Genomic DNA, 25,648 nt, shown 5'->3' with positions numbered 1-25,648 from the left:
CCCAAATTACAGTTATTATTTTAGAACCACACTTTGATATTTAGCAAACGTTTAAATTATACTTTGGAAAGTATGTTTGAGATCATATATATTTGATATTATATATATAATAATATTTCATATATATATATATATATATTTGATAATCAACAATGTTTTCGATACAAAAAATGTATCTGTACGCCCTTATTAAATCTTTCCTGTGGTCCAGGGATTTCTGTGCACCACCTGTTCAGTGTGTGTCGAGAGTTGTGTAACGGAAGTCCATTTTGGTTGGTCTCTGATGTTTCTTTGAACGGGTGAAATAGCAATCTCCGTTTTGTGTACAGACATGAAGGGTTTTCCCTTTGCAGTGTGCATAGGGTCTGTGGACGGCACATAATTGCTGGTGGATCTTTTTTCAGTTGGAGGACTAACAGCTCTGAGTCTGGGGGTCTGGGGGTCATTGCACGATGTTTCCTGGTTGGCCACAAATTCTTCGAGAAGGGTAAAAGGAGTACCTTTGTGGTGACCCTTGGCCATGAAGGCCCTCTACAACTGGATCCACTGTTCAATTAGCACCTGTGGTAGTTTTCGAATGATGTTGCTTTGCATTGAAGTGGTCAAGACAAGTGAGTCCCGGTAACTTGGGATCCCATTGTGCCGCTCTCAGATGTATAAGTATATTAGAGAGGTCCCTGAGCTGATGAGGCTTATTGATAGGAATTTTAGGAAAGCTGTTGAGGCGATCCAAGAGTGATGATTTCACCTCTGTGGGAGTGCCATACTCTTTGTCAAGTCTTTTCTATGTCAACTGAAGGGCAGTGTCTGGGTTGTGTAAGTGGGATGCATAAAGTTCCTTCACTGCTCTGGAAGACCCCAGCCATGCTATCAAGTGTACAAGTACTTCATTGGGCTTCAGGTATGCTGCCTGAATGTTGCGCATGAAAATTCTCTTCCAAAGCAGATATCCTCTGCCCTACTCATTAGAGAATTTGTATACACCATTATCTAGCTTTCCTCTCCTTAGTGCCAACTCTCTCCATTATGCTGGATCATCATCTGGTGAGGTGGAGTAGAAGTTGTGTGTGAGGGGCATTGACACAGAGGGGTCTCACCTTGGATTCTTGTAGAATAGGTCTGGGTTGTATCCCAACAATGGGTTGTAGTCTTCCTCCCAGTACTTACTGAGAAGGTTGTCCTGCCATTCCATAGACGATGGTGGAGCTTCATGTTGCTGTGTAGGACGGCTACGGTTATCTTGTACCTGTGAGCTCAAGTAGTGTTGAGCTTGTGGCAAGAATGCCACTGCCTGTGGATTGAGTGTGGCAATTGTCACTTGAGGTATGTTGAGAAATCTGCGTAGCAACTGGTGGGTTAATTTGCTCGCTTTCTAGGACTGGAGGTATATGGTTAGGTTTGATGTTTTTGGGAAGGGAAAGTTGCTTGGCCAGCAGGTCTTGGAATGTTGGGGTAGGTCTGTTGCCTTTGGTAAGGGAGTCTCGAGTCTTAGGTCTTATGATGTCAGTTTTGTGACTGGTGTGTAAAGTCTGTGGTTGAGATTCTCTCCTTCGATCCCTTGGATCTGGGAGACTGCCCACTAACTGTGCTGGTTCTACCTGCTCATTTTGTAGCAAGTGCTGCTCATCCACGTAGGCCTTGACCCGTGTGTCTGGGCTCTCTTCTCCCAACTCTTCGAGGTCGAAGTTGACGGAGGCATTGTTGGCTACCTTCTGCAAAGCTGCGGCCCTCACGTTTTTGCTGCTGTCTCTCTTTGTCGTTCAAGCAACTCCACTTGGCCCTGAGTTTTGGATATTTCTGCCTGTTGTTTGGCCATTTCTGCCTATTGGTTGACCATTTCTGCCTTCTGTTGTGTCACCTCTGTCATGATACATAAATCTGCTTCTGCTACCCCCACTTCTATCTCAGCTTCTGTAGCTTGGTCGGCATAACTTGATGCTTTGGTGGCCTTAGATGCGACGCTGTAATGGGAGGATGCTCTGAAAGGATGGTGAGAGCTAGCAACAGAGATTTGCTGTGAGATGCTGGAACCTGCTTTAGATCTAGCTGGTTTGGGATGGAGGGAGGAGGCTTTCTTGGAATAGTGGGAGGAAGACACATGTGATCGAGGAGCTATGTCAGATCTGCCCCGCTCCCTTGACACTACTTCCAACCATAGCACATTGTTGAGCCTTGAATGTGCACTTGGAGCTTTGGGTCACCCAGCCTCAACTGGATGTACTTGAGTTTACTTTCACTGTCTTTCCACCATAGGAGAAGGTCATCTAGGTCATTCTGCAATGTGCAGATTTCCTCAGGAGACAGCTTGCGTGTTGGGGCTTCGCAGTTATCCAGGAGCTCCGACCATAAGTCTGTATAGTGGTGATACAGCCTGTCCCAATCCCTCCTATAGCATGCCTCCATAGGTTTGGTGAGCTTCCTATGCTGTCTGAGGTCATAGGCTTTCTGAGGTATCGCTGCTTCTCCAGAGGTTGGACATCTAAAACTGGGTTTTTGGAACGAGGCTCCACGTTTACATCGAGGGTGGGTGGAGGGTTCGAGTCCTCTGGCACATCAGAGATATCTGTCATGGCAGAAGAAGTTGCCATGCTTCAAATTAGCAAAAGGTGAATTTTGGAAAATTTAGTGGTTTTCCATGCGATGCCCTTTTTTCCACTAGGGTGCACTGCCAGCAGGTAGCAGAACGTAGGAACTTCTGCTAAATTCAGTACTTGACCATGTAGGTGACATTGCAGTCGTGTGGCTGAATTTGAGAAAATTCAGAAGATTTCAGTGGTTGACCACTAGAGATGTGCATTGAAATGTGTGGGAGATGCTGACGAAGCACTGATTGGCTGCTAGGGGGTGCATTGCAAAATCAGGAAGATGTTGGCGCAGAGCACAAAAATGGCCTATTAGTGGTACTTTCTAGATCTGTAAGACACTGGTGCAGTGCACAGTTTTGGCCTGTTAGTGATGCTTGCTAGGTCTGGAAGACACTGGTGTTGCACACAGGCTGGTCTCTTCAGTGGTGGAGCTAGACCCTTGAGTTGGGTGGCAAGGGTAAATTTTTTTTTGAATTCTCTGTGAAATTTCTACTTGACCACCAGATGGTGATATAAGCTAGCAGTTGAATGGTAGCCGATTAGACTGGAAGGAAAAGTCATTAAAAAGATGGAATACTTTTGTACAAAGTCATTTAAGAAATGTAATACTGTAATCCATTGCATAAATCCTGTGGGTAGATAATTTATCTTTGTTGAACAGTGTAGGTTCTTATGCTTTAATTTTACAGGAAACCTTTCAATTAATCATCTTTAAAACGCTGTCTTCAAAATGGGGGGGGGTCACCACCCTTTTCTATGGAGATGGCTAGCTGCTAGGGGTTTTTTTATGAGTCACTTCCTCTTCAGGAAGTAAGCTTGTGAGTCCTCTCACATCTGCATTTGTAAGAGTTTGAAGACAATGGCTGTCTATCTTGCTGGCAGTCCATTTCTATGGTGACAAGAAATGCAAGGTATTTTTATTGCTCGCTTCCTGTGAAAACCTTCCTCATAGTTTATGGCTGAAGAGCTAGGGAGATATTGACTTCTTGTCTCAATTCTTTCTCCTTTTGCTAACATACATTGATTCAGCCAATGCAAACAGGTTTCAAACTTGATCAGAGAAAAACATTTCAAGCCCCTCTCAAACCGCTTCCCTCTTTAAAACACATGCAATCAGCAAACACTCTCCTCCTTGTTATGCAAATTGAGTCTTTGAGATAGCAGGTAAACAGAGATGCAAAGACCCAGAGAGGAGTTTACTTGTTTGTCTCTTGCAGAATGGGGGATTCTTAGCCCCTCCCAACCATCCAAACAGCCTGTAAAACTTCCGTTGTACAGAGAGAGAGAGAGAGAGAGAGAGAGAGAGAATGACAATTCAGGCAATCTGATTAGTTATATCTCTGCTTTGGAGACTCAGATTAACATTGTGCTTTGACTTGGGAGTCCTGGTTTCAATATACTTTTGCTTTATCACACGAATTCAAATAGCTTTTACTTTTTGGGAGACCAGAGTCAAATTTCCACCATCCTTTTACTGAGGGATTGCAGGAATTCAGATCTACTTATCATTTTACTATTCTGTCAATTGTTGAATATAAAGATAGATAACTCTACAAATTCTTCCGTACAAAGTTTCTTTTATTGGATTATATTAGGTATCCTCAGGGTAATTCACAGTTATGTCAAGATGCATCTAGTGTTCAATTCTTTGCATAGTTGAAATCATAGTGTAAAATGATAGTAATCTTTCCCCTATTTCATCCCATAATAGCAGAGCCAAAGGAGAGACGCTAGCACTATGCTAGGGTCCGAGCAAGAGTGAAAAAACCTCCCCCAACGCACCAAGGGCCAATTCAGTGACCAATCAGGATTACAGACGTGACCACATGACATGTGATGACAGTCTCTCAAAATAACCCAAAACCCAAAACATATATTAAAGTCCTGTAAAGCCTTCAACTTAACTTCACTGTTTTATTAGGCACAGTTCAAAGTCACAAAAGTAAATAGGGAGGCAAACAGAAAACTATAACAAACCGCATTGATGAGAGTTCTGAAGCAAGCTGAGATAACTAATTATAAACTCTAGGAAGCCGAGAAAAGTCCATTGGAAGAACGCCAGCAAAGATAAGCCTCTTTCAAGGTGAACACTAATTGACTTCAGCAATTCTAACTGCGCAGTTGGAAACTTATATACATAGCTCCCACCTGCAAGCCACGAGGAGGATCATGGTAATCTTCTCTTGAGTAGACGTTGCTTTTCCCTGATCCTCTCCTCCCTGCATGACCTAGGATGGATAGGCGATAGGCCTGGACTGCTTAGCTGGCCTCTGCCCTTCCCCAGCCTCCTCCACCACTTCTGGAGTCACACTCCCACTCCCTGTTGGCTGTTTCTCCTCTTCCTTAGAGTCAGACTCCACCAGGGGCATGACACTATCCCCCCCCCTGCAGGGGCCCCTCCCCCGGGACCAGGTGCACAAGGACATTGAGGAAACCGAGCGTGAAAATCCTGGACCAAACGAGGAGCATGAACATCAGTGGCATCGACTCAGGTGAAGTCCTCTGGTCCATAACCTTTCCATGCCACCAAATACTGAAATCAGCCCCGCAACTGGCATGAATCTCGGATGCCATACATTTTGTATTCCTCCTCTCCCAGAGGGGCTACTGGGGCCGGCTGTGATGGAGCCAGTATATGCGGACTATCTGGCAAGGCAGGGACTAACAGGGAACTATGAAAAACAGGATGAATACACATGGTCCATGGCAGGGAGAGACGATAAGCCACAGGATTGATCACCGCCTCGACCGGTAAAGGTCCCAAGTAATGGTGATTGAGCTATTTCGATGGTCGCATCGTTGGTAAATATCGAGTAGAGAGAGCCAAACCCGATCGCTGTCTGCTAAAGGTGGAACATCACGATGATGTCAGTCTGCAAACCGTTTATAGTCTTCCTTGGCTCTCTGTAGTTGATCGCAGACCATGTGGTGCACGGCTTTTAACTCCTGCAAAAACGTATCCACTGCCAGAACTGGGGAATCAGACGGGGCTAAAGTCATGGATGAAACCCATAGTTAGCAAAGAAAGGAGGCACACAGGTGGATGCATGTTGAGCATTGTTATAAGCAAACTCCGCCACCTGCAGCACCTCCACCCAATTGTCTTGTAGAGTATTGCTGAAACAGCAGAGGTACTGCTCCAAAATAGCATTCACTCTCTCTATCCCCCCATCAGTTTTGGGGTGATGAGCAGACACTCCTGAACCTGCAGTTTCATGAGTAGGGTCTGCCAGAAGTGTGCCGTAAATTGTACTCCCGATCTGGTACCATGCGGCCTGGTAACCATGCAACCAGAAAACATGGGAGATAAACAATTGAGCCATTATCTTGGCTGATGGAAGACCCGCACACAGAATAAAGTGGGCCATTTTAGTCAACATATCCACCACCACCAAAATGGTTGTGGCACCATTCGATGGTGGTAACTCAATGATGAAATCCAATGAACCTTCCCTCCACGGTTGTTTTGGTGTGGGCAAGGGCTGCAATAGACCAGGGGGCGCACCAGGAGCATACTTGGCTTGGCAACAGATCCCACAGGACGCCACATATCCCGACACATCATGTTTAAGTCTCGTCCACCAAAATGTCCTAGAGATGAGGTGCAGTGTTTTGAACACCCCAAAGTGTCCTGCCACCGGACTATCATGACATTGACGTAGGATAAGGCCATGAAGAGGACCTCCAGGCACATAAATGCGATCATGGAACTGCAACAGGTCCCCAATATATGCTCAAGGAGTCTCTTGTCTCCCATTCTCATCCAATTCTTGACGTCGAGCTGTCACAAATGGGTCCTGCTGCTGCGCCTCCTGAATCCTCACTCGAAGGTCCACAGGTTCTTCAGTGGCTGCAAACTGCTCCAACAGAATCACCGTACAGGGCAAGATTTTATCCTGCCTTCGAGTATACTCGGGCTTCCGAGATGGGGCGTGGGCATGTTGATTCCCTCCACTCGGAACATAGGTCATCTGGGAATCAAATCAAGCAAAGAATAAGGACCATCTCACCTGATGCTGGTTCAATGTCCGAGCTGTACGTAGGTGTTCCAAATTGTGATGATCCGTCCGACCGTCGATTTGGTGATGAGACCCCTCCAGGTGGTGCCTCAAAAATGACCTTAACCGCCAATAGCTCCTTGTCCCAAATTGTATAGTTGCGCTCTGGAGCCGGCAACTTCCGGGAATAATAAGTGCACGGGAACAAGGTGGGAGCATAGGCCTGGAGGAGCACTGCACCAACAGCCACATCGGAAGCATGTATTTCCACCATGAATGGCTGGCCTGGATCAGGGTGTTTGAGGATCGGCTCAGAAGCAAAAGCGACTTTCAATGCCTCGAAAGCTGCCTGCTCCTCAGCACCCCAATGGAACTTCTCCTCCTTCTTGAGCAGATTAGAAAGGGGAGCAGTCAAGGCAGCAAATCAGGGAATAAATGTGCGGTAGTAGTTCGCAAACCCCAACAGTCGTTGCACATCCTTAACCCGCTGTGGAGGTTCCCACTCCTGCAACGATTGAAATTTTTCTGGGTCCATTTCCACCCCAGCAGGTGAAATATGATGTCCCAAGAAGTCAATCATGGTTTGTGCAAACTGACACATCTCACATTTAGCAAACAGGTGGTTATCATGCAAACGTTGCAACACTAGCCGCACATGCTGCCAATGTTCCTGCAGGAAGTGAGAGTAAATCAAAATGTCATCTAAATAAATGACCACGAATTGATCCAACAAATCACGGAAAACATTGTGCATGAAATGCATGAACACAGCTGGGGCATTGGTTAATCCAAAAGGCGTCATGGTATACTCAAAATGCCCATACCTCATCCAGAAAGCTGTTTTCCACTCGTCCCCTGTACGAATGCGAACCAGATTGAAGGCCTCATGCAAATCCAACTTCGTAAAGATCTTAGCTTGATGAAGCCGCTCAATCAGTTCAGGGATGAGGGGAAGTGGGTACTGATTCCTCACTGTGGTGGCATTCATCTTGCGGTAATCACAACACAAACGTAGCTGCCCCGATTTCTTTTTCACAAAAAGCACCGGTGCAGCCAATGGGGGAGGTAGAAGGGTGGATAAACCTCCCTTTCCGGAGGTTCTAGTCAATAAAATTCCACAACACGGACAACTCCGGTTCTGACAGGGAATATATCTGACCCACTGGCATCAGGCAACAAGTTGATTGAACAGTCATATGCCTGATGAGGCAACTGATCCACCTCCTTCTCCCCAAACACATCAGCAAAGTCCACCAACTCCGCAGGTAGATCCAGGTCCACGGGTGTAGCCACACTCCCTGCACAGGAGCGCAAGCAATGGTGGTGCACTTCCTAACAAGGAACTGCACAGCTCCAGACAACCAGACAATCTGTGGATCATGGGCCTGTAGCCACTCCAAACCCAGCACCACCGGAAAATGAGGCACTGCGGCAACGTAAACACGGTTTTCTTCACATACTGCCCAATACACATGCAAAGGAGTTTGGTTGCAGCAACCACAGGTCCTGAACGAAGGGGCTGACCATCAATATTCTCCACCATTACTGGTGGGGATACCTGTTGCTGAGGAATGAACCACTCCTTGACAAAATGAGCATCCATGAAAATGGCTGTGGCCCCTGAGTCAACCAAAGCTGGGATCTCCACCGCTCCCACATCAGGCATGAACACACTTGCTGGCAGCACAAGATGCTTCACCAATAGCGACTGTGGTGGTGATGTCAAAGATGTTAAAGGTGGCGAGGGTGGCAAGGTTGGTGAAGATGGCGGGCCTGTGGACTTTATAACCTGACCTGCAGAACCCCGTAAGCCAAGCAATACTTGTTTCCTGCCACCGCAGGTGTCGCTGCTCTGGATGTCTTAACAGGACACTTGGCCGAAAATGGCCTTGATTGCCACAATAGATGCATAAACCATCACAATGATGTCTATTCTTTTCTACTTGAGTCAGGCGAGGGCAGCCAGCCCCCAACTGCATGGGTTCCTCCAAAGGCACTTCCACCAAGGGCGCCATCTTGCTGGAAACAGATATGGTCTCTGTCCGTCATTGCACCTGTTGTTGCTGAAGTCTAGCATCGATACGAAGACACAAATGCATGATCTCCTGAAGGGTACATTCAGTGTGCGCCAACTAATCCAGAAGTTCCGATGACAAACCCTCCTGGAACTGGTCTAACAGTGCTGCCTCATTCCATTGTACATCCTGAGCAACCACCCGAAAACTAGCAATGTAATCCATGAGTGAGCCATGCCCCTGCTTCAGCTCTCTCAAACATCTGTTTGCTGTTTGGCTTCGAACAGGGTCCTCAAACATGGCCTGAAACCGATGGCAAAATTCAGCGTAATTGTCCAACACCTGGTTGTGCTGGGTCAGCAGAGGCATCGCCCAACATGCTGCAGAGCCTGACAACAAACTAATCAAAAACCCCACCTAATCCTGGTCAGTGGGAAAGCCCGCAGGCTGAAGGCTTATGTAAAGCTGGCACTGCCCAAAGAAATGCTGGAAATTGGGCTGGCGAACAATCAAATTTATCTGGCACTGTCACTGGTCATTTTCGGTGTGGCTGGGCAGCTTGCATTTATGCCACCTGTGCAGTCAAAAGAGCCACTTGCTGGGTTAACTGGGCAATCTCTGCTCTGAGCTGATCCATGGTCACCCCACAAAAAGCAAAAATAAGTTGAAGGAGTGGCTGAAGTCAAAATGTGATGACCCGTAGTCTCTCAAAATAACCCAAAACCCAAAACATATATTAAAGTCCTGTAAAGCCTTCAACTTAACTTCACTGTTTTATTAGGCACCGTTCAAAGTCACAAAAGTAAATAAGGAGGCAAACAGAAAACCAAAACAAACCGTATTGTTGAGAGTTCTGAAGCAAGCTGAGATAACTAATTATAAACTCTAGGAAGCCGAGAAAAGTCCATGGGAAGAACACCAGCAAAGATAAGCCTCTTTCAAGGTGAACACTAATTGACTTCAGCAATTCTAACTGCACAGTTGGAAACTTATATACATAGCTCCCACCTGCAAGCCACGAGGAGGATCATGGTAATCTTCTCTTGAGTAGACCTCACTTTTCCCTGATCTTCTCCTCCCTGCATGACCTAGGATGGATAGGGGATGGGCCTGGATCCTCCTCTGACTGCTCAGCTGGCCTCTGCCCTTCCCCAGCCTCCTCCACCACCTCTGGAGCCACACTCCCACTCCCTGTTGGCTGTTCCTCCTCTTCCTTAGAGTCAGACTCCACCAGGGGCATGACATGACATGGACTACATTTCCCAGGATACCATAACTACATTTATCATGATGCACTCCCTTAAGGGGACAGCTCCCAATTACTAACTAACTATACCAATTCCCATTAACTATAACTGGCTGGACAGCAGAAGCCATGAATTACTTTTTGAGGTCATAAAACATATAACTCAATGTGGCAAACATATCCATATTCCCTCCTTTTTTCTCTACAAGAATAACTCTATGAGGTTTGGATGGGCTGAGAACGAATGAATCACGCAACCGGTTTTCATGACTAAGATGGAACTTGAACTCACAGTCTCCTGCTTTCTAGCCTCTTGGCTTAATCACTAGACCAGGGTTTGCCAACCTCACACCACCTTGGGGTGCAAGACGATATCCATGGAGTGTGAAAACATGGGTTTAGAAGTTTCAAATTATAATGTATATGTATAATTATATGCATATTTTTTTAAGATATGCGAGAATATATCAGAAGCCTTCTAGGGTCCTGGAGTATAGAAATGTTTGGGAACCCCTGCACCAGATCAAATTAGCTTCTTGTATCATGCAAAATGTAATTCCTCAATTTAATAGAGATTAGACTATGGAGGTATTTGGGGTGATATTTTGATTCTATTTTGTTGAATGATACAGGCTTCAGAATGCTTAGCAAGTCTCAATATATGCATTGCTTTTCTGGACTTGTTATATCCATTACGAAGGTAATAAATTTCTGACTGACAGAAGAGACTGGTACTTCTAAAAATTACTTTCTTCCCATCTTTCTAAATCATCTTAGTGGAAGTACTTTTTTCACTTTTAAAAAGAGATGAAACAATAATTAATTGATTCTAATAGATCACTGAAGACAGATATTGGCTTCTATAATTCAGAAAACTTTAATATTTAAATACATTGCTTATTACAGATTAGGTCTTGAAGGATTGCAAGTGATCTCCCATATTGACAAAGCTTTCCAGGATTCTACCTAGTCCAATAGTCAAAAGATATTTTGTAGCTGTATCGTCTCAAATAAGATAATACAATAACGTTTATTACAAAATCCCTGGGTCTCACCTGATATTCAATATATTATAACAGTATTAAATATCAGTATTTTAAACACCAATTTTAAATGGCACAATTCTCACAGAACTGCTTCAAAGATTCCCCCCTCCCAATAGTTTTCATAAGCATTTAAGTAATCATTGTATAAACAGCTGACAGCTGCAGACTCCTTCTGTGTCAAAAAAAGAGACCTCTCTTCTTTCTAGGGCATCATAAGTTGGTGAAATATATACGTATACTCATAAAATCCCTACCCTAAAGTACACAAAGATATACTGGCTCTAAATTCAAAATATACTTTGAAATTTAAAGATATTTACTTTTTTCAGTATGACTATAAGAAAGTATTTGTGAAAACTAAGGGGCTCTATCATTTTGAACTGGATACTGCTGAACAGCTGCACCACAAAGAAAATGCAGTTCTGCAAAGTCAGGTATGCCCACATCTCTCTATATAAAATGCATGTACCACTCACTCATCACGAAATCTCAAGAACTGTAAAGCCTACAAACTTGAAATTTGGCATGCATGTTCCATTTGGCTTCTAAGTGCTCACTAAGAAAGGATTTTTACTAATGACCATCAGATCATCAGTATTTCTTGTACAATAATTAACACGCTCTGATGCTAAGGGGTTCTATTCTCCTCCCCACCTGAAAAGAACTCTGTTCCAACTGTCAGTTGTCTAACATTCCGTTACCTCAGTTCAATCTGGCAGACGTTCCACTCCTTCACTCAGGAGTGGTCTGGGGCTCCTTACATCGGTACCTTACCAAAATATCTACAACTTCCATCTATGGAACTGTTTCTGGACTCAAGGCTGCAGGAGCAATATTCCCTTATGTGTTTCAATCACTGACCACCACTGAGCCAATTTCTCCTGCATGTCCTGATCGCATGATTTTGTTGCAAAGCATGGGTAGTCTACTCCACCTCCACCTGAAAAGAATTCTGTTCCAACTGCCAGTTGTCTAACATTCCGTTCCCTCAGTTCAAACTGTCAGACAGTCCACTCCTTCGCTCAGGAGCAGTCTGGGGTTTGGTACCTCACCAATATGTCTATGGAACCACTTCTGGACTCAAGGCAGCAGGAACAATATTACTTTCTGTATTTCAATCACCAACTACCACTGAGCCAACAGATAGTGAACCAAATTTCTCCTGCATAGATAATGAATACATATAAAAGGAAGGAAATATACATGCAAATGATTTTACTTTTCTATAGATAAAAGGAGAATTTCTTTTCACGTGGAAATTTGATTCAAATCAGTATATAGATGAATTAAAGGGTTATTGATTTTTAAATTGATGTCTGATATTTTTATTAGGTTAAATATAAGGAGAAATATGAAAAATCAAAAGGCAAGTCTATGCTAGATTTTATAGACACACCAATATACAAAATTTCAAAAGAAGCTCAAAAGTTTCAAAGTGAGGTAAGTGATGTTTTGAGAAATTATTATTACAGGTAATTCTCGACTTACGACCACAATTGAGCCCACCATTTCTGTTGCTAAGTGAGACATTTGTTCAGTGAGTTTTACTACATGTAATGATGTTTTTGTTGCCATAAATTGTTAAGTGAATTACTGCAATTGTTAATTTAGTAACATAGTTTTCAATCGAATCTGGCTTCCCTATTCACTTTGCTTATCAGAAGGTTGCAAAAAATGATCACATGACCCTGGGACACTGCAACCATCATAAATATGAATCAGTTGCCAAGTGTCTTGAGTTTTGATCACATGACCATGTGAATGCTGCAATAGTCGTAAGTATAAATAACGGTTATAAGCACTTCTTTTCAGTGCCATTGTGGTTACTAAATAAATGGTTGTAAGTCAAGGACTACCTGTATAATGTAGTATCCAAAGTGTTGTGGTGAAGCAGCATTTAAATGAGAGGTTTATGTAATTTATTGTGAAATAGAATAACTGATAGAATAGAATAGAATAGAATAGAATAGAATAGAATAGAATAGAATAGAATAGAATAGAATAGTTTATTGACCAAGTGTGATTGGATGCACGAGGAATTTGTCTTGGTTCAAATACTCTCACTATACATAAAGAAAAGATACATTCATTAAGAATCAAGAATCATAACGTGCAACACTTAATGATAGTCATAGGTACAATCAACAATCAAATCATACTATGAAAGTCAATATAAATCGTAAGGATACAAGCAGCAAAGTTACAGTCCTACAATCACAAGTGGGAGGGGATGGGTGATAAGGAGTGATGAGAAGATTAACATATAGTAGTGCACACTTTGTAAATAGTTGAACAGTATTGAGGGAATTATTTGTTTTGCAGAGTGATGGCTTTTGGAAAATAACAATCCAATATTTGAATCCAGTCTTTGGTTCACTCAGTAGAAGATTGGACTTGTTGAGCAGCAAATTAGCTGGATGTAGTATAAACTTTTTTTTCAAATATCTCACATCCCTTTCACATCCCTTTCAGAAAACAGAAATTAAAAGTATTCTTAGACATATGGAATGAGTAAAGCGATACTTTGGATCTTGTTGTCCTTACCCCAAATTACAGTAATTATTTTAGAACCACACTTTGATATTTAGCAAATGTTTAAATTATACTTTGTAAAGTATGTTTGAGATCATATATATTTGATTATATATATAATAATATTTCATATATATATTTTTGATAATCAACAATCTTTTGGATACAGAAAATGTATAGAAAAGAATTCGAAGAAAAAATCAGAGGGAAAGCAGCCTTGGACTTAGACAAGACTCTAGAATTCTTACATGTGAAACATGTAACAGATTTACTAAAAGAGGTAACATTTACAAATAGAAGATAAATCATTTTTTTTGTCATTATATTGTTTACATTCTATCTGTTTGTCTTCCCTTTTTTCAGTTTTTTTGTACTTATACATAGTAGATAAATGAAAAATGAGATTGCTGAATTATTATTATACAAATGAACAGTATGGAAACAAATGTTTATGGGAACTTGTCAAAATTTATTGTTTATCAAGATTTAAATATATAAATGTACTCCAATTTCCAGCTTTTATAGGCTTATAATTGTTTACTCAATTTATTTGTATCTTCTTATCATAGTAAAATGACTGAATGGAGTTTCTGCTTAGAATTTGAAGATGCCCAAAAGATAAAACTAAAATGGTACCACTTGGTTTGACAATTAGAGAGGAAAGTATAAGTTGTCTATTTCCTCTTCTGGATAAAGTGTGTCAAGACTAAAATAATTAAGACTTGCCTTTTCTGCCAAGTTTAATATAATATCCATCTATGTGCTCATTTCAATCACAAGAGCTCATTGTGCGATGTAACTCTGATTTGTGGATAAGTGCCTTTTGTGTTGCATTTAGTGATCCTTTGTGAATAATGATAGCATTAACAGAATTTGAATGACAGGGTCATTTACTTGTCTGTAATCCTGAAAGCCATCCAGAATAGAAGCTCTTATGATTTTATAAAATAACCACGTAATGGTACCATAGTGTATAAGTAAAAGAATGTTTTCTTTTTTTCGGGAGCAAGGTAAAGATTATCTTACAATATTTTTTGATTTCTCAGTTCTGTTTTAACTATGATAAATATATACTCCTTAATTCACATTTTATAGAAAAATTCAGCTATGCTTTAAAATATTTGCTATGAAAGATTTTTTTTCTTTTTTAAGATCTTGCTCACTATTTAAAGCTGATTTTATTACTTCAGAAAGAGTATAGAAAAGATTTTGAAGAAGGGAAAGGAAAAGGACTAGCAGTTCTTGAAGATACTCCAGATTTGATCAGAGTAAAAAATGCATCCCAGATACTAAATGAGGTAAGTACACTTTGTAAAGCTTAGTAAATGCCATGGAAAGTTTGTCCACACAAGTATCTAAATCAAATCAATTCTTAGTTTTGTAGTAAGTGGAAAATGTGTGTGTATTTGAATATGCTTATATCTTTTGTTTAAATAACAGAAAGAATACAGAAAAGATCTGGAACAGGAAATAAAGGGAAAAGGAGTGAAGCTTATTTCAGAAACTCCTGACTTCCAAAGAGCAAAGAGAGCATCTGAAATTGTTAGTGAGGTCAGTAAAGGAGAATGTTCCTTAAATAATTATAGAAATGCATGCATCTACCATATTTTTCAGACTATAAGATGCTCTGGATTATAAGAAGCACCTAACTTTTGGGGAGGAGAACAAGAGCCTCTGCCTCTAGCAACTTGCCTCCTTGCAGCAAACAACAAACAGCCTGGTCAGCTTCAGCACAGCCTGATTTAGCAAGAGCAGCTGATTGGCGGTTGGATCAGCCTCCTGGAATACTGCCAGTCAGCTGTTCCATGCTGCGGGAATTACCGCTGTCCATCGGCACTGTTGTCACTGCCACCTATGGCCGCTTTCGTGTGTCCCATTTTTGGCCTCTGTGCATCCTGTTTTCAGCCCGTTCCAGGCGGCAGGGATCCCCACCATGGCCTATCCTTGTCACCTGGACCAGGCCAAAAATGGGATGTGTGGAAGCCGCAAATGGTCCAGCTAAATCAGTCTGTGCTGAAGCTGATTCAGTTGTTTGCTGTTTGCGGCAAAAAGGCAGATTGCTGGGAGGCAAAAGCCAAAGGGTGGAGGCAAGCGGGTGGGCAGGGCTTTGGCAACATTTGCTCTATAAGACGCACAGACGTTTCCACCTACTTTGGGGGGGGGGAAATGTGGGTCTTATAGTCCGAAAAATACAGTATTTTTCCCAAATCCAGACAGTACGCTTCAGACAGATTCTTTGCCACTATGAATTAGTGTATCCTGTGAACTGGTAAGTTGGCACTGACACAAGGCTTGGTGGAAAATTCTTCACCTCTGAGCACTGCAGAAAGGTATGTATTTTATTTCTGCTCTCTTTCTCCATAAAAAGTCAGGATGAGAAGAGGGCAAGCAGAGCAGTTGACTTGATCAAATCATTCAAATCAAATCTTTATTATAGTCAAAAACCAGAATAAACAGGATTCGTATATAAAACAGGAAAAGGAATCTAAAGGGGAAGTAGGAGATGGGTGTAGGGAACATAAATGCAATATGTGGGCAGACTAAATTTATCACAACACTCTATAATAATGACCTAGATGCTCATTAAGAGATGCTCATCATTAGATGGATTTTAAACACTGCTGTGCTGAACCTGGTAATATTAAATCTTGTATTTAATCTGGATGTTTTTGATGGTTTTTATTGTTTTAATATATTTTTTAATATTTTTAATTATAATATATTTTTTGAATTGCAATTCATCCAGAGTCATTGACTGAGACGGGTAGCTGTAGAAATTAAATTAGTGAGTGAATGAGTGAGTGAATGAATGAATGAATGAATGAATGAATAAATGTTATAGCAGCATAAGTATGTGAAAGCAATAGGGAAGTATAGAATTGTGAGATAATATCCCAGATATTTATGCAATAATCGTAAGAAGTATATAATCTATTTTTTTTGTGTATCCAGAGCTACTGGGGCATTGTTTCTCCAAGTAGGGAAATCTCCAGTATTGACCTTCAAGGGCAGCTTGAGGGCAGAGGATAACATCACGCTAGAATAAAGACTATTGGTTAGTCACTTCAAGATCAGTTAGTTATGTCGTAGGAGAGGAAACATGTCTGTGGGAGTCACTAGCAATAAAATTGTGGCTTCTGGCTAGATCTAATTGTCACTCTGTGTCTGCAACTGTTTAATGAATGTTTTGGCTTCATCATATTTTTTGATGAATGGAAGATCTGGAGTCAAGCCCAAAGATTATATTTTAATTGCTACTGCCTTTTTTCGTGCAGTCTGAAAAGCATTCCTCATGGTTAGTGGGACAAGGCCAATGGGAAAATGGGAATGTCTGAGCCAATAGTTGAGTAACTGTTACCCACATTTTAGCCTCCACTTTAATGAGGTCTGGCTCTAGTCTTATGGTGGCATTAAATTGTGGAGCCTGTAGGGCTGATTTTAGAAATTTGGATTAAATGAGTTCTAATGGTGCAAAATTGGAGAAAAGGCCCAGATGGATACCATAAAGAAGTTATTGGCTTTGCTTCAAATAATTTGAGTTCTGCAGGTATATAATGGCCACCTCTTGTCTTAAGTAATTTAAGGATGGGGGATAAGCTCCTGCCTTTTCAGCAACATAGTCCCCATGACGTTTCCTACCTCATGACTCTTGAATTCAAGACAAGACTCTAGAATTCTTACCTGTGAAACATGTAACAGATTTACTAAAAGAGGTAACATTTATAAATAGAAGATAAATTATCTTTTTTGTCATTATATTGTTTAAATTCTATCTTCCTTTTCTTTTCAGTTTTTTTTTAGTTATACATAGTAGATAAATGAAAAATGAGATTGCTGAATTATTATTATACAAATGAACAGTATAGAAACAAATGTTTGTGGGAACTTGTCAAAATTTATTGTTTATCAAGATTTAAATATATACATTTATTCCAATTTCCAGCTTTCACAGGCTTATAATTATTTACTCAATTTATTTGTATCTTCTTATCATGAGGTTTCCTACTATTGGCAGAATGAAGGATTACTTCCAGATATTTGAAACAGGAGACCTGTATCCTCCATAATGGCTCTTGAGTAGTCAGAATAGATATGAGAATATTATTTATACAAGCATTCATTATGTATTAATTATTTATATTTAAACAAGAAAATAATACTGGAGATAATATAAAATTTCATTCAAAGTAATGAAGCATTCCTTATATGCTTAAATTATTGGTGGGAGAATATACCAAAATTAAGTATCTTACTAGAAATTAATACCATTATAAGTTACAAGATGGAGCGGGGAGGAGAGAGAGAGGGAAGGAGGGAGAGTGGGGGGTATGACCTCACAATGACTTTTTGTATGTGCAACTCTCAAACATGTTTATTTTAAACTTCTATACATTTTACAATTTTGAAACAGCCTATTTCAGACAATAAATCCTCAATTCTGCATGTACAGGTCATAAATGTTCATGTATGCGTATTTACAAATTATCTTCCCCCCTACCTCCCATCTCCAAAATGATGCTTGTGAGTTTAAAATATATATTCTTATATTCACAGAAAGAATATAGGAGAGATCTGGAGACCAAAATAAAAGGAAAAGGAATGCAAGTTGGCACTGATACTCCTGAAATACAGCGAGCAAAGAGAGCATCTGAAATTGCAAGCCAGGTTTGCTTAAGATATTTTCAAAGCATAAGTCTATATATTATAACAGTGTATGGTATTACTATACCTTCATACAGTCACTCAAGCCCTGGTCAACTCATAGCTTGACTACATGGGGCTGTCTTTGAAAATTGCTAAGAAGAAGGTAGTCCAGAAGGTAGTCCATCAATGCAGAAAGTTATGGGCCTGCTTCATTATGCCCATATAACAGCTCACCTTGAACAGCTCACGGAACCTTGGAGCAGTGGGATGCCACAAAGTTCTGTCTTAGGCTCAGTATCTTCAATATCTTCATAAATGACTTAGATGAGGGAATAGAAGGGGAACTTACCAAATTTGCAGATGATACTAAACTGGCAAGAATAGCTAACACCCTAGAAAATAGGCTCAAGATCCAGATGGATCTTGGCAGACTAAAACACTGGGCTCTATCTAATGAAATTGAATGAAATTCAATGTAGAGAAAAGTAAAGTCCTATACTAAGGCAAGAAAAACCAAAAGTACATATGTAGACTGGGTAAAACCAGGCTTAATAGCAGTAACTGCGAAAGGGATCTTGCAGTCTTAGTGGACACCCAGCTAAATATGAACAAGCAGTGTGCAGTGGCAGCCAAAAAAGCTAATGCAATCCTAAGTGCATTAACAGAGAGGATACAATCAAGATCAAGTGAAGTACTAATACCACTCTATAAAGCCTTAGGGTTATTAGGGACTAGGGATTAAAACATATGAAGAACAGTTACAGGAACTGGGCATGGCTAGTCTAGTGAAGAAAGGACCAGGGGAGACATGATAGCAATGTTCCAATATTTGAGGGGCTGCCACAGAGAGGAGGCGGTGAAGCTATTTTCCAAGGCACGTGAAGGCCGGACAAGGAATAATGGATGGAAACTGATCAAGGAGAGATTCAACCTGGAAATAAGGAGAAATTTTTTGACAGTGAGAACAATCAACCAATGGAACAGCTTGCCTTCAGAAGTTCTGAGAGCTTCATCACTCGAGGCTTTCAAGAAGAGATTGGACTGCCATTTGTCAGAAATGGTGTAGAGTCTTGGGTGGAGGGTTGGATTAGATGATCTACAAGGTCCCTTCCAACTCTGTTAATCTGTTAAATCTGTTAAAACCTTTGGAAGCTGTTGCTAATTTACTTTTGAATGCAATTCAGGGTCCTAGTCAACTATAAAGCATATAAATGTAATAAATTATTGTCATTGTTAACATTATTTATTTGCAACAATGTGAAATCACAGCTTCTGGTTCTTTATCTGGTGTTCACCTTCATATATATCCAAAACTTAGGATAGCAAACAAGTCCAAGATGGAATAGGATACTGTAGACTTTTGTAATTATTATTTTTAGTTAGTAACAGGATATGAAAAATATATCTGACTGTTTCCTACAGTCCACTTCTTCTGAATGTATAAAACATTTTGATCTTCTTGTCCAGAGTGTCAAACTCACATCATCATGGCGGTGTCAAGTGATGTATCAGGACTTTCCCCCACTTTGCTAAACTGGGTGTGGGTATGGCCAGAGTGTAACCCATCCAGCCCACAGGCCAGGATTTTGACAGCCCTGTTCTAGTGTATCAATTAATAAAAGCACCATAGGTTAAAGAAAGTCCGGTATAAAAGCTGAAGCTGCTATAGATCTGATTATTTCATGTTCTGTTCTTTATAGAAAGAATACAGGAAACATCTAGAAATGGAAATTAAAGGAAAGGGAATGCAAGTGGGCATGGATACTCCTGATATACAACGAGCAAAGAAAGCTAATGAACTCGCAAGCCAGGTTAGTCCAGAACAAAGCATTCAATGGCATTCAAAATAAAGCATAATGGTCCTTTAAAATGTGTTTTGACAAAAAAGAAATTGAAAATAGAAAACATACAAAAATAATAAAACTAAATCCTATGAAAGTGCAATCAGACATCAGAATTCTTTGTTACAATAAAATATTTGAAAGGTCATACAAGTATGACTAAAATCATACAAATGACTAAAGATTGCATATATTTCAGAATTCTTTAGTATGCTATTTCTTGCAGAAAGAATACATGAAGGACTTGGAAACTGAAATCAAAGGGAAAGGAATGCTTATAAGCCCAGATACTCCAGAAATACAGCGAGCAAGGAAGGCATCCGACATAGTGAGTCAGGTGAGCAATATTTAGGAATTATTCATACAATAGGGATATTCTCCTGGGTGTGGGGGTTCCTATTCTGATAGCAGTCTTATTTCAAAGAACTACACATATAATTCTTGGAACTTGAGGTAACTGAATAGTCTAGAATTAATTATTTAGACTTTAATGCCCAGTTTATTTAAATCTGACAGTGGGAATGAATTTTTTAATGGTAATTGGATTGATGTAAACAAATTTAACCCAATTTAAACTGCCAATTAATGTTGGTATATTAAGTGTGTGTAATAAGTAGTGGGGTATTTTTTCAGAAGAAGTACAAAGATGAAGCAGTGAAGATGTTATGTAGTTATTCTGCTGTGCCAAATACTCCCGAAATTGAGAGGATTAAAAATGCACAGAGAAATATCAGTGCTGTAAGTAGCAGTAATTATAATAGACATATTTTGCAATATGTAGCATTGAATTAACTAACTCTGTTGTGTTTCAGGAAACAGTAGAAATATGCATATTATTTCCAAATAAATTGTATAAATTCTCTCTCTGGAATTAATATTCTGAATCTTTGGAATTAATATTGTGAGCTGGGAACTAGTTTTACATGGTTTCCATGAAAAAAAAAACATGGATATGTCAACGTGTGACTAAAATGTATTTAATTCAGGTAGACCTTATCTTTATCTTAAATTTTTCATCTACTTAACTGCAAATAATTGAGATTTGCATAACTCACAATCAAGATGTAAATGCAAATTGATATTTTTGTTGATTTCTCTCTGTCTCTCTCCCTCCCTCACCCCCTTTCTCCCCCATCCTCCTTCTCAGCTCTTTTTTCTATTAGTTAGCTGATTTTTGTATCTGGAAAGCCTGTATCTATACTTCTAAGAAATATACACTATAGTTGATTTTAAGTGTTTAAAGTAGAGATGGTAGGATTTTGTCCAAGCAGACTAAGTGTACTAGGAATTGAGGTTCTAAACATGTTAGGATGCAGACTAAGAAAGTCTGCCTTAAAATTATTTACATTTGGCCAGAAAGGCAAGAACTAAAGAATGCATGAATGACATATCATAGTATTTATTTATTTAAAAAGTTATCAGGGAGGGAAACAGTACTTTCAGTTACCAATTATATTTTTAATACTTTTAGTTACTAATAATTAGGGCCGGTTCTCTTTAATATCTTCATCAATGATTTGGGTGAGCGGATAGATGGGGAACTCGTCAAATCTGTATATGATACCAAACTGGCAGGAATAGCCAACACTCCACAAGATAGGCTTAAGATTCAGAAGGATCTTGACAGCCTTGATTATTAGGCACTATCTACAAAATGAAATTAAATGGTGAAAAAAATAAGGTTCTTACATTTAGGCAAGAAAAATCAAATGAACACTTATAATAGTATAGGTAGTACCTGGTCAATATAGTAACTGTAAGAGGGATCTTGAAGTCCTAGTTCAAATATGAGGTAGTTGTGTGCTGCAGCTGCCAAAAAAGACAACACCATTCTAGGCTGCATTAACAGAGGAATAGAATCAAAATTATGTGAAGTGTTAGTTAGTATTGGTTTATAATGCCTTAGTAAGACCACTCCTGGAATACTGCATCTAGCTTTGGTTGCAATGATTTACATAGACATTGAGATTCTAAAAAGAATACAGAATAGGGGAATAAAGATGATTAGGGACTGGAAATATATAAAGAATGGTTGCTGGAATTGGGTATGATTAGTTTAATGAAAAGAAAGACTGGGGTGACATAGCAGTGTTCCAATATCTAAGGGGTTGTCACTAAGAAGAGGGACTCAACTCATTTTCCAAAGCATCTGAAGGCAGGATAAGAAGCAATGGATGGAAATTAATCAAGGAGAGAAGCAACTTAGAAATAAGGAGAAATTTCTTGACAGCTGGAACAATTAATCAATGGAACAACTTGCTTCCAGAAGTTGTAGATGCTCCAACACTGGAAGTTTTTAAGAAGAAATTGGACAATCATTTGTCTGAAATGGTGTAAGATTTCCTACCTGAGCAAGTGGGTGGACTAGAAAAACCTCCAAGGTCCCTTCCAACTCTATTTTATTCTTCAGGACGCTCAAAAGTTTATAGTACCACTGAGTGAATGGAGTTAGTTACAGTTTCATGATTCAGACTAGGACTGTGAAAACCACTAGATTGAAATGAATCATAAGAGTATTATGAGGTTTTCATTTATTTAATAAATTATTTAATATTTCTCCCAATGGTGTTTTCTATATCCTAAAGTGAGAAACATTTCACTCAATGTTATAATTACTACATGGCTGCTAATTAAGAACCCCATAAGAATTTTTCTTCTCTGTGCCTTCTACTACATACTCCACACTGTCACATTGTACAAAGTGTTTGTCAATTCCTATGTTCACCATGGTGGTATTACTCATCAGAGAGATTATAGAATGATGGATATATGCAACATATAACAACAAAACAATATTGGCAATAGCATAATTTGTGCCATTTTGCAACAACAAAGTAAAATCCAAAATGCTTTAAAGTTTCTTCGATGAAGTCTGATTGCCTCTTGATGAAGATGAAAAAAGTTTCAGGAAATGTAAGACAGATATTCTATAAATAAGACTGTTACAATTTCTCATCTAAGGGCAGATGATTAGATATGGTGCCTATGTGCTAAATTCAATAGGGAACTCAGGTTTATTCCAAAGTTATCTATCTATAGGAGCATTAGAAGCCAAATCTGAATGAATGATTAGTTTCAGTCTTCAGCAGGGATGGTTCTTCTAATCATTTCCTGATTTTGTTTTGTTTTGTTTTGGGCTCACATGTATCCTATGAAGAAGAGATTTTAAGTAGTGCTATAGCCTAAAAGAATGTTCTTTTAATACAAAACTTTAACTACTATGAATTCCAGTAGATAAGAGCTGAAAAAATGAAGAGTTTCTCTGCTGATTTAGTTATCTCATGAAAAACTAAAATATATCAAAAATTTCAAATAATAAAATAGATCCTTCCCCACTCACCTAAATGTTTCCTAGAATTTGTGTTTATTTTATTTTCTTTGTTTAATGAAGGTACTTTACAAGAAAAGATTAGGTGCGGGCATAACAGTAGCAGAGACCCCTGTGACTGAACATGTAAAGAAAAATCAGAAAAATATTAGCACAGTAAGTTTGATTGGTACTATACATTGTGTTGCATGAATAGTAAAAGTTGTACTAGTGATATTGTTTCATGCTGTGAAATAAAATAGTGCACTAGAATTAGAGACCCCAAATACAGATATTTTTGTATATCCATATTTGAAATCCTGTAATAATTTGGTACAGAGAAATCTTTCTTCTCAATACTGCTATTCTGAAACTACTTTTCTAAATTTTCTAAGTGCTTTAGAAGTATGAGTTTCTAAGTTCTTTATAAGTTTCATTACAATGTTTTCACCTTCAAGTAAATTAGATTTATGTTAGCAATATTTATGTATGTTAATATTTTGCTTCACCCCTCAAATAGTGAACCAGAGAAAAAGCAATCTTTTTATCCTTTAGTATGCAGTATTAATAATCTTGAAACAAAGTGGCAAAAGGGAATTTAACTATCAAATGTTGTTTAATGCAATGCACTATTTAACATGGTTCAATCACAGGTTATATGTGTTTTAATCATTAATTATCAGGTGTGCTATAAAGAGCAGCTTGGTAAAGGTACTTCAGTGAGTGTCACTCCTGAAATGGAAAGAGTCAAGAAGAATCAAGAAATTATCAGCTCGGCAAGTCCTTTGTCTCTTGTTTCTTTCGGTTGTTTTGCATTAATGAATTTGTCTGTTTGATCAAGAATGGATCCTTCCTTTTTGACATTTTAAAATAACTACAGAAAGATGTTCTCTGAGGTTTAATCTTTCTTTATAACATTCATTAGCCATTCAAATGTTATGAACTGCAACTTATCTGATCATTGATATTCAGGTTTTGAATGAACACGATTGCAGTCCTACTGATGATAACAATAATGTTAATATTTTCAAAGGTTAACTGTGTTCAAAATATTTCTGTGTAATGATATATTTTACAGGTCAAGTACAGCAGAGATCAGCAGAAAATGAAAGGTAGACCTAGCGTGATTCTAGATACACCCGAGTTAAGGCATGTCAAAGAAACGCAAAACATCATCTCAATGGTAGGGTAGATTTTTCACATAAGTAGTATGTTCTAAGAAACAGTATTGTGTTGTACACCGAATTAACAGAGAAAGCTTTGCACACACTACTGAAGTGGGAATTGATTTCTTCTTGCACTGTGGTTGATGGAGTAGAGTTGCTAACAATGTAATTCCCCCCCTAAAATACTAATTAAATGATTTATCTAATAATTCACTGAGTGGCTTTTTAAACACATGTCACATGGTGCTTTTCTTTCCACATCCCAGATTAACAGGAGAGGATGACACACACTGCCTTGTGCCTGTGCATGTTAGAGGTTCATGTGTGAAAGTGAAATTCTGAATGTGGTTGTTGTGATTGTCTTGCAAAGTTATGCATATGGATTGTGCAGAATATATTATGATCTTGGAGAAGGGTTGAAAAATTAGAGGTTACTCTCCTTATTTGTGGGTTCTGTTCCAGTATATAAAACCAGTAAATAACAAAGTCATAAGAAATAAGATATTGACTCTACAGGAATTGGGGGTTGGGTTTGGGAGACTATGACCATTCTCTCTTCCTCTCACAAGCTTTATAAAATTTTATCCCCTACTTTTTCTGCGGCAATGCACCTACATGTGCTCATCTTTCTCATCACTTGATTGTGACAAATCTTGTTGGATCACTACTGTTATAAAATTTCACACTGTGACTGGTCTGTGTTAGCATCCAGTGGTGCAAGTGAAAGGCCTCTCTATTAATATTGTGAGGGAGACAGACTTTGCTGCTGCAAAGAAGCCATATGAATTATTGTGATTTGCTGTCTATATAGGATCCAGGAAAAATAATGTAGGAATACTGAATAGATCACCTAACTCTTATAAGTGTTCTTTATGCATACACAAAAACCCTTTTGTAATGTTTTTCCATCTGTAAAGTAATAAAAATAAGGTCCAATTTGCAACATGCTGAAACTTTACATGTTTATCAAAGACTGATCTCTCTGGTTTAGTCATAGATATGCATAATGGAAGATATCAAGAGCTACCTGTATACAGACTTTTTAATAGCCGGGTTAGCTTTGGTAATTTGTGGATTAACAAGAAGCACTATTTGTTTAATATCAACACTTGCATGAGAATGTAATTGATTGTGACTATAATGATGCAATTACTTAAAATATTCTTAAAGATCAGCACTGAAACTGACGTATCAGTTTCTGATTCGGAGAATCAGAAGAGATCAGCACTGAAACTGACAAAAATTGCATGTTGATAATTAACCACTTG

The 25,648-nt window shown here is 39.3% G+C and overlaps 1 protein-coding gene across 3 annotated transcripts in view; it reads left to right on the top strand.

Annotated features, from left to right (window-relative positions):
• The window catches only part of NEBL (nebulette), a 168,563-nt gene that overhangs the window by 122,097 nt on the left and 20,818 nt on the right, over nucleotides 1–25,648 (top strand). Inside the window, exons 11-22 of one of the 3 annotated variants that reach the window (XM_087916990.1) lie at nucleotides 11,220–11,324; nucleotides 12,223–12,330; nucleotides 13,592–13,702; nucleotides 14,613–14,720; nucleotides 14,863–14,973; nucleotides 17,977–18,087; nucleotides 19,767–19,877; nucleotides 20,134–20,244; nucleotides 20,541–20,645; nucleotides 23,299–23,391; nucleotides 23,898–23,990; nucleotides 24,293–24,397. The exons of the other annotated variants lie outside the window; for them this stretch is intronic. Coding sequence (XP_087773116.1) covers nucleotides 11,220–11,324; nucleotides 12,223–12,330; nucleotides 13,592–13,702; nucleotides 14,613–14,720; nucleotides 14,863–14,973; nucleotides 17,977–18,087; nucleotides 19,767–19,877; nucleotides 20,134–20,244; nucleotides 20,541–20,645; nucleotides 23,299–23,391; nucleotides 23,898–23,990; nucleotides 24,293–24,397 — 1,272 coding nt within the window. The remainder of the gene's footprint in view (nucleotides 1–11,219; nucleotides 11,325–12,222; nucleotides 12,331–13,591; nucleotides 13,703–14,612; nucleotides 14,721–14,862; nucleotides 14,974–17,976; nucleotides 18,088–19,766; nucleotides 19,878–20,133; nucleotides 20,245–20,540; nucleotides 20,646–23,298; nucleotides 23,392–23,897; nucleotides 23,991–24,292; nucleotides 24,398–25,648) is intronic. 3 annotated transcript variants of the gene reach the window in all.

This window comes from Pseudonaja textilis, chromosome Z (assembly GCF_049901715.1).
Source record: "Pseudonaja textilis isolate UNSWEBS1 chromosome Z, rPseTex1.2, whole genome shotgun sequence".
NCBI lineage: Eukaryota > Metazoa > Chordata > Lepidosauria > Squamata > Elapidae > Pseudonaja > Pseudonaja textilis.
Note: the sequence above shows the minus strand (reverse complement) of the source record. Positions and strands in the feature narration are given on the sequence as shown.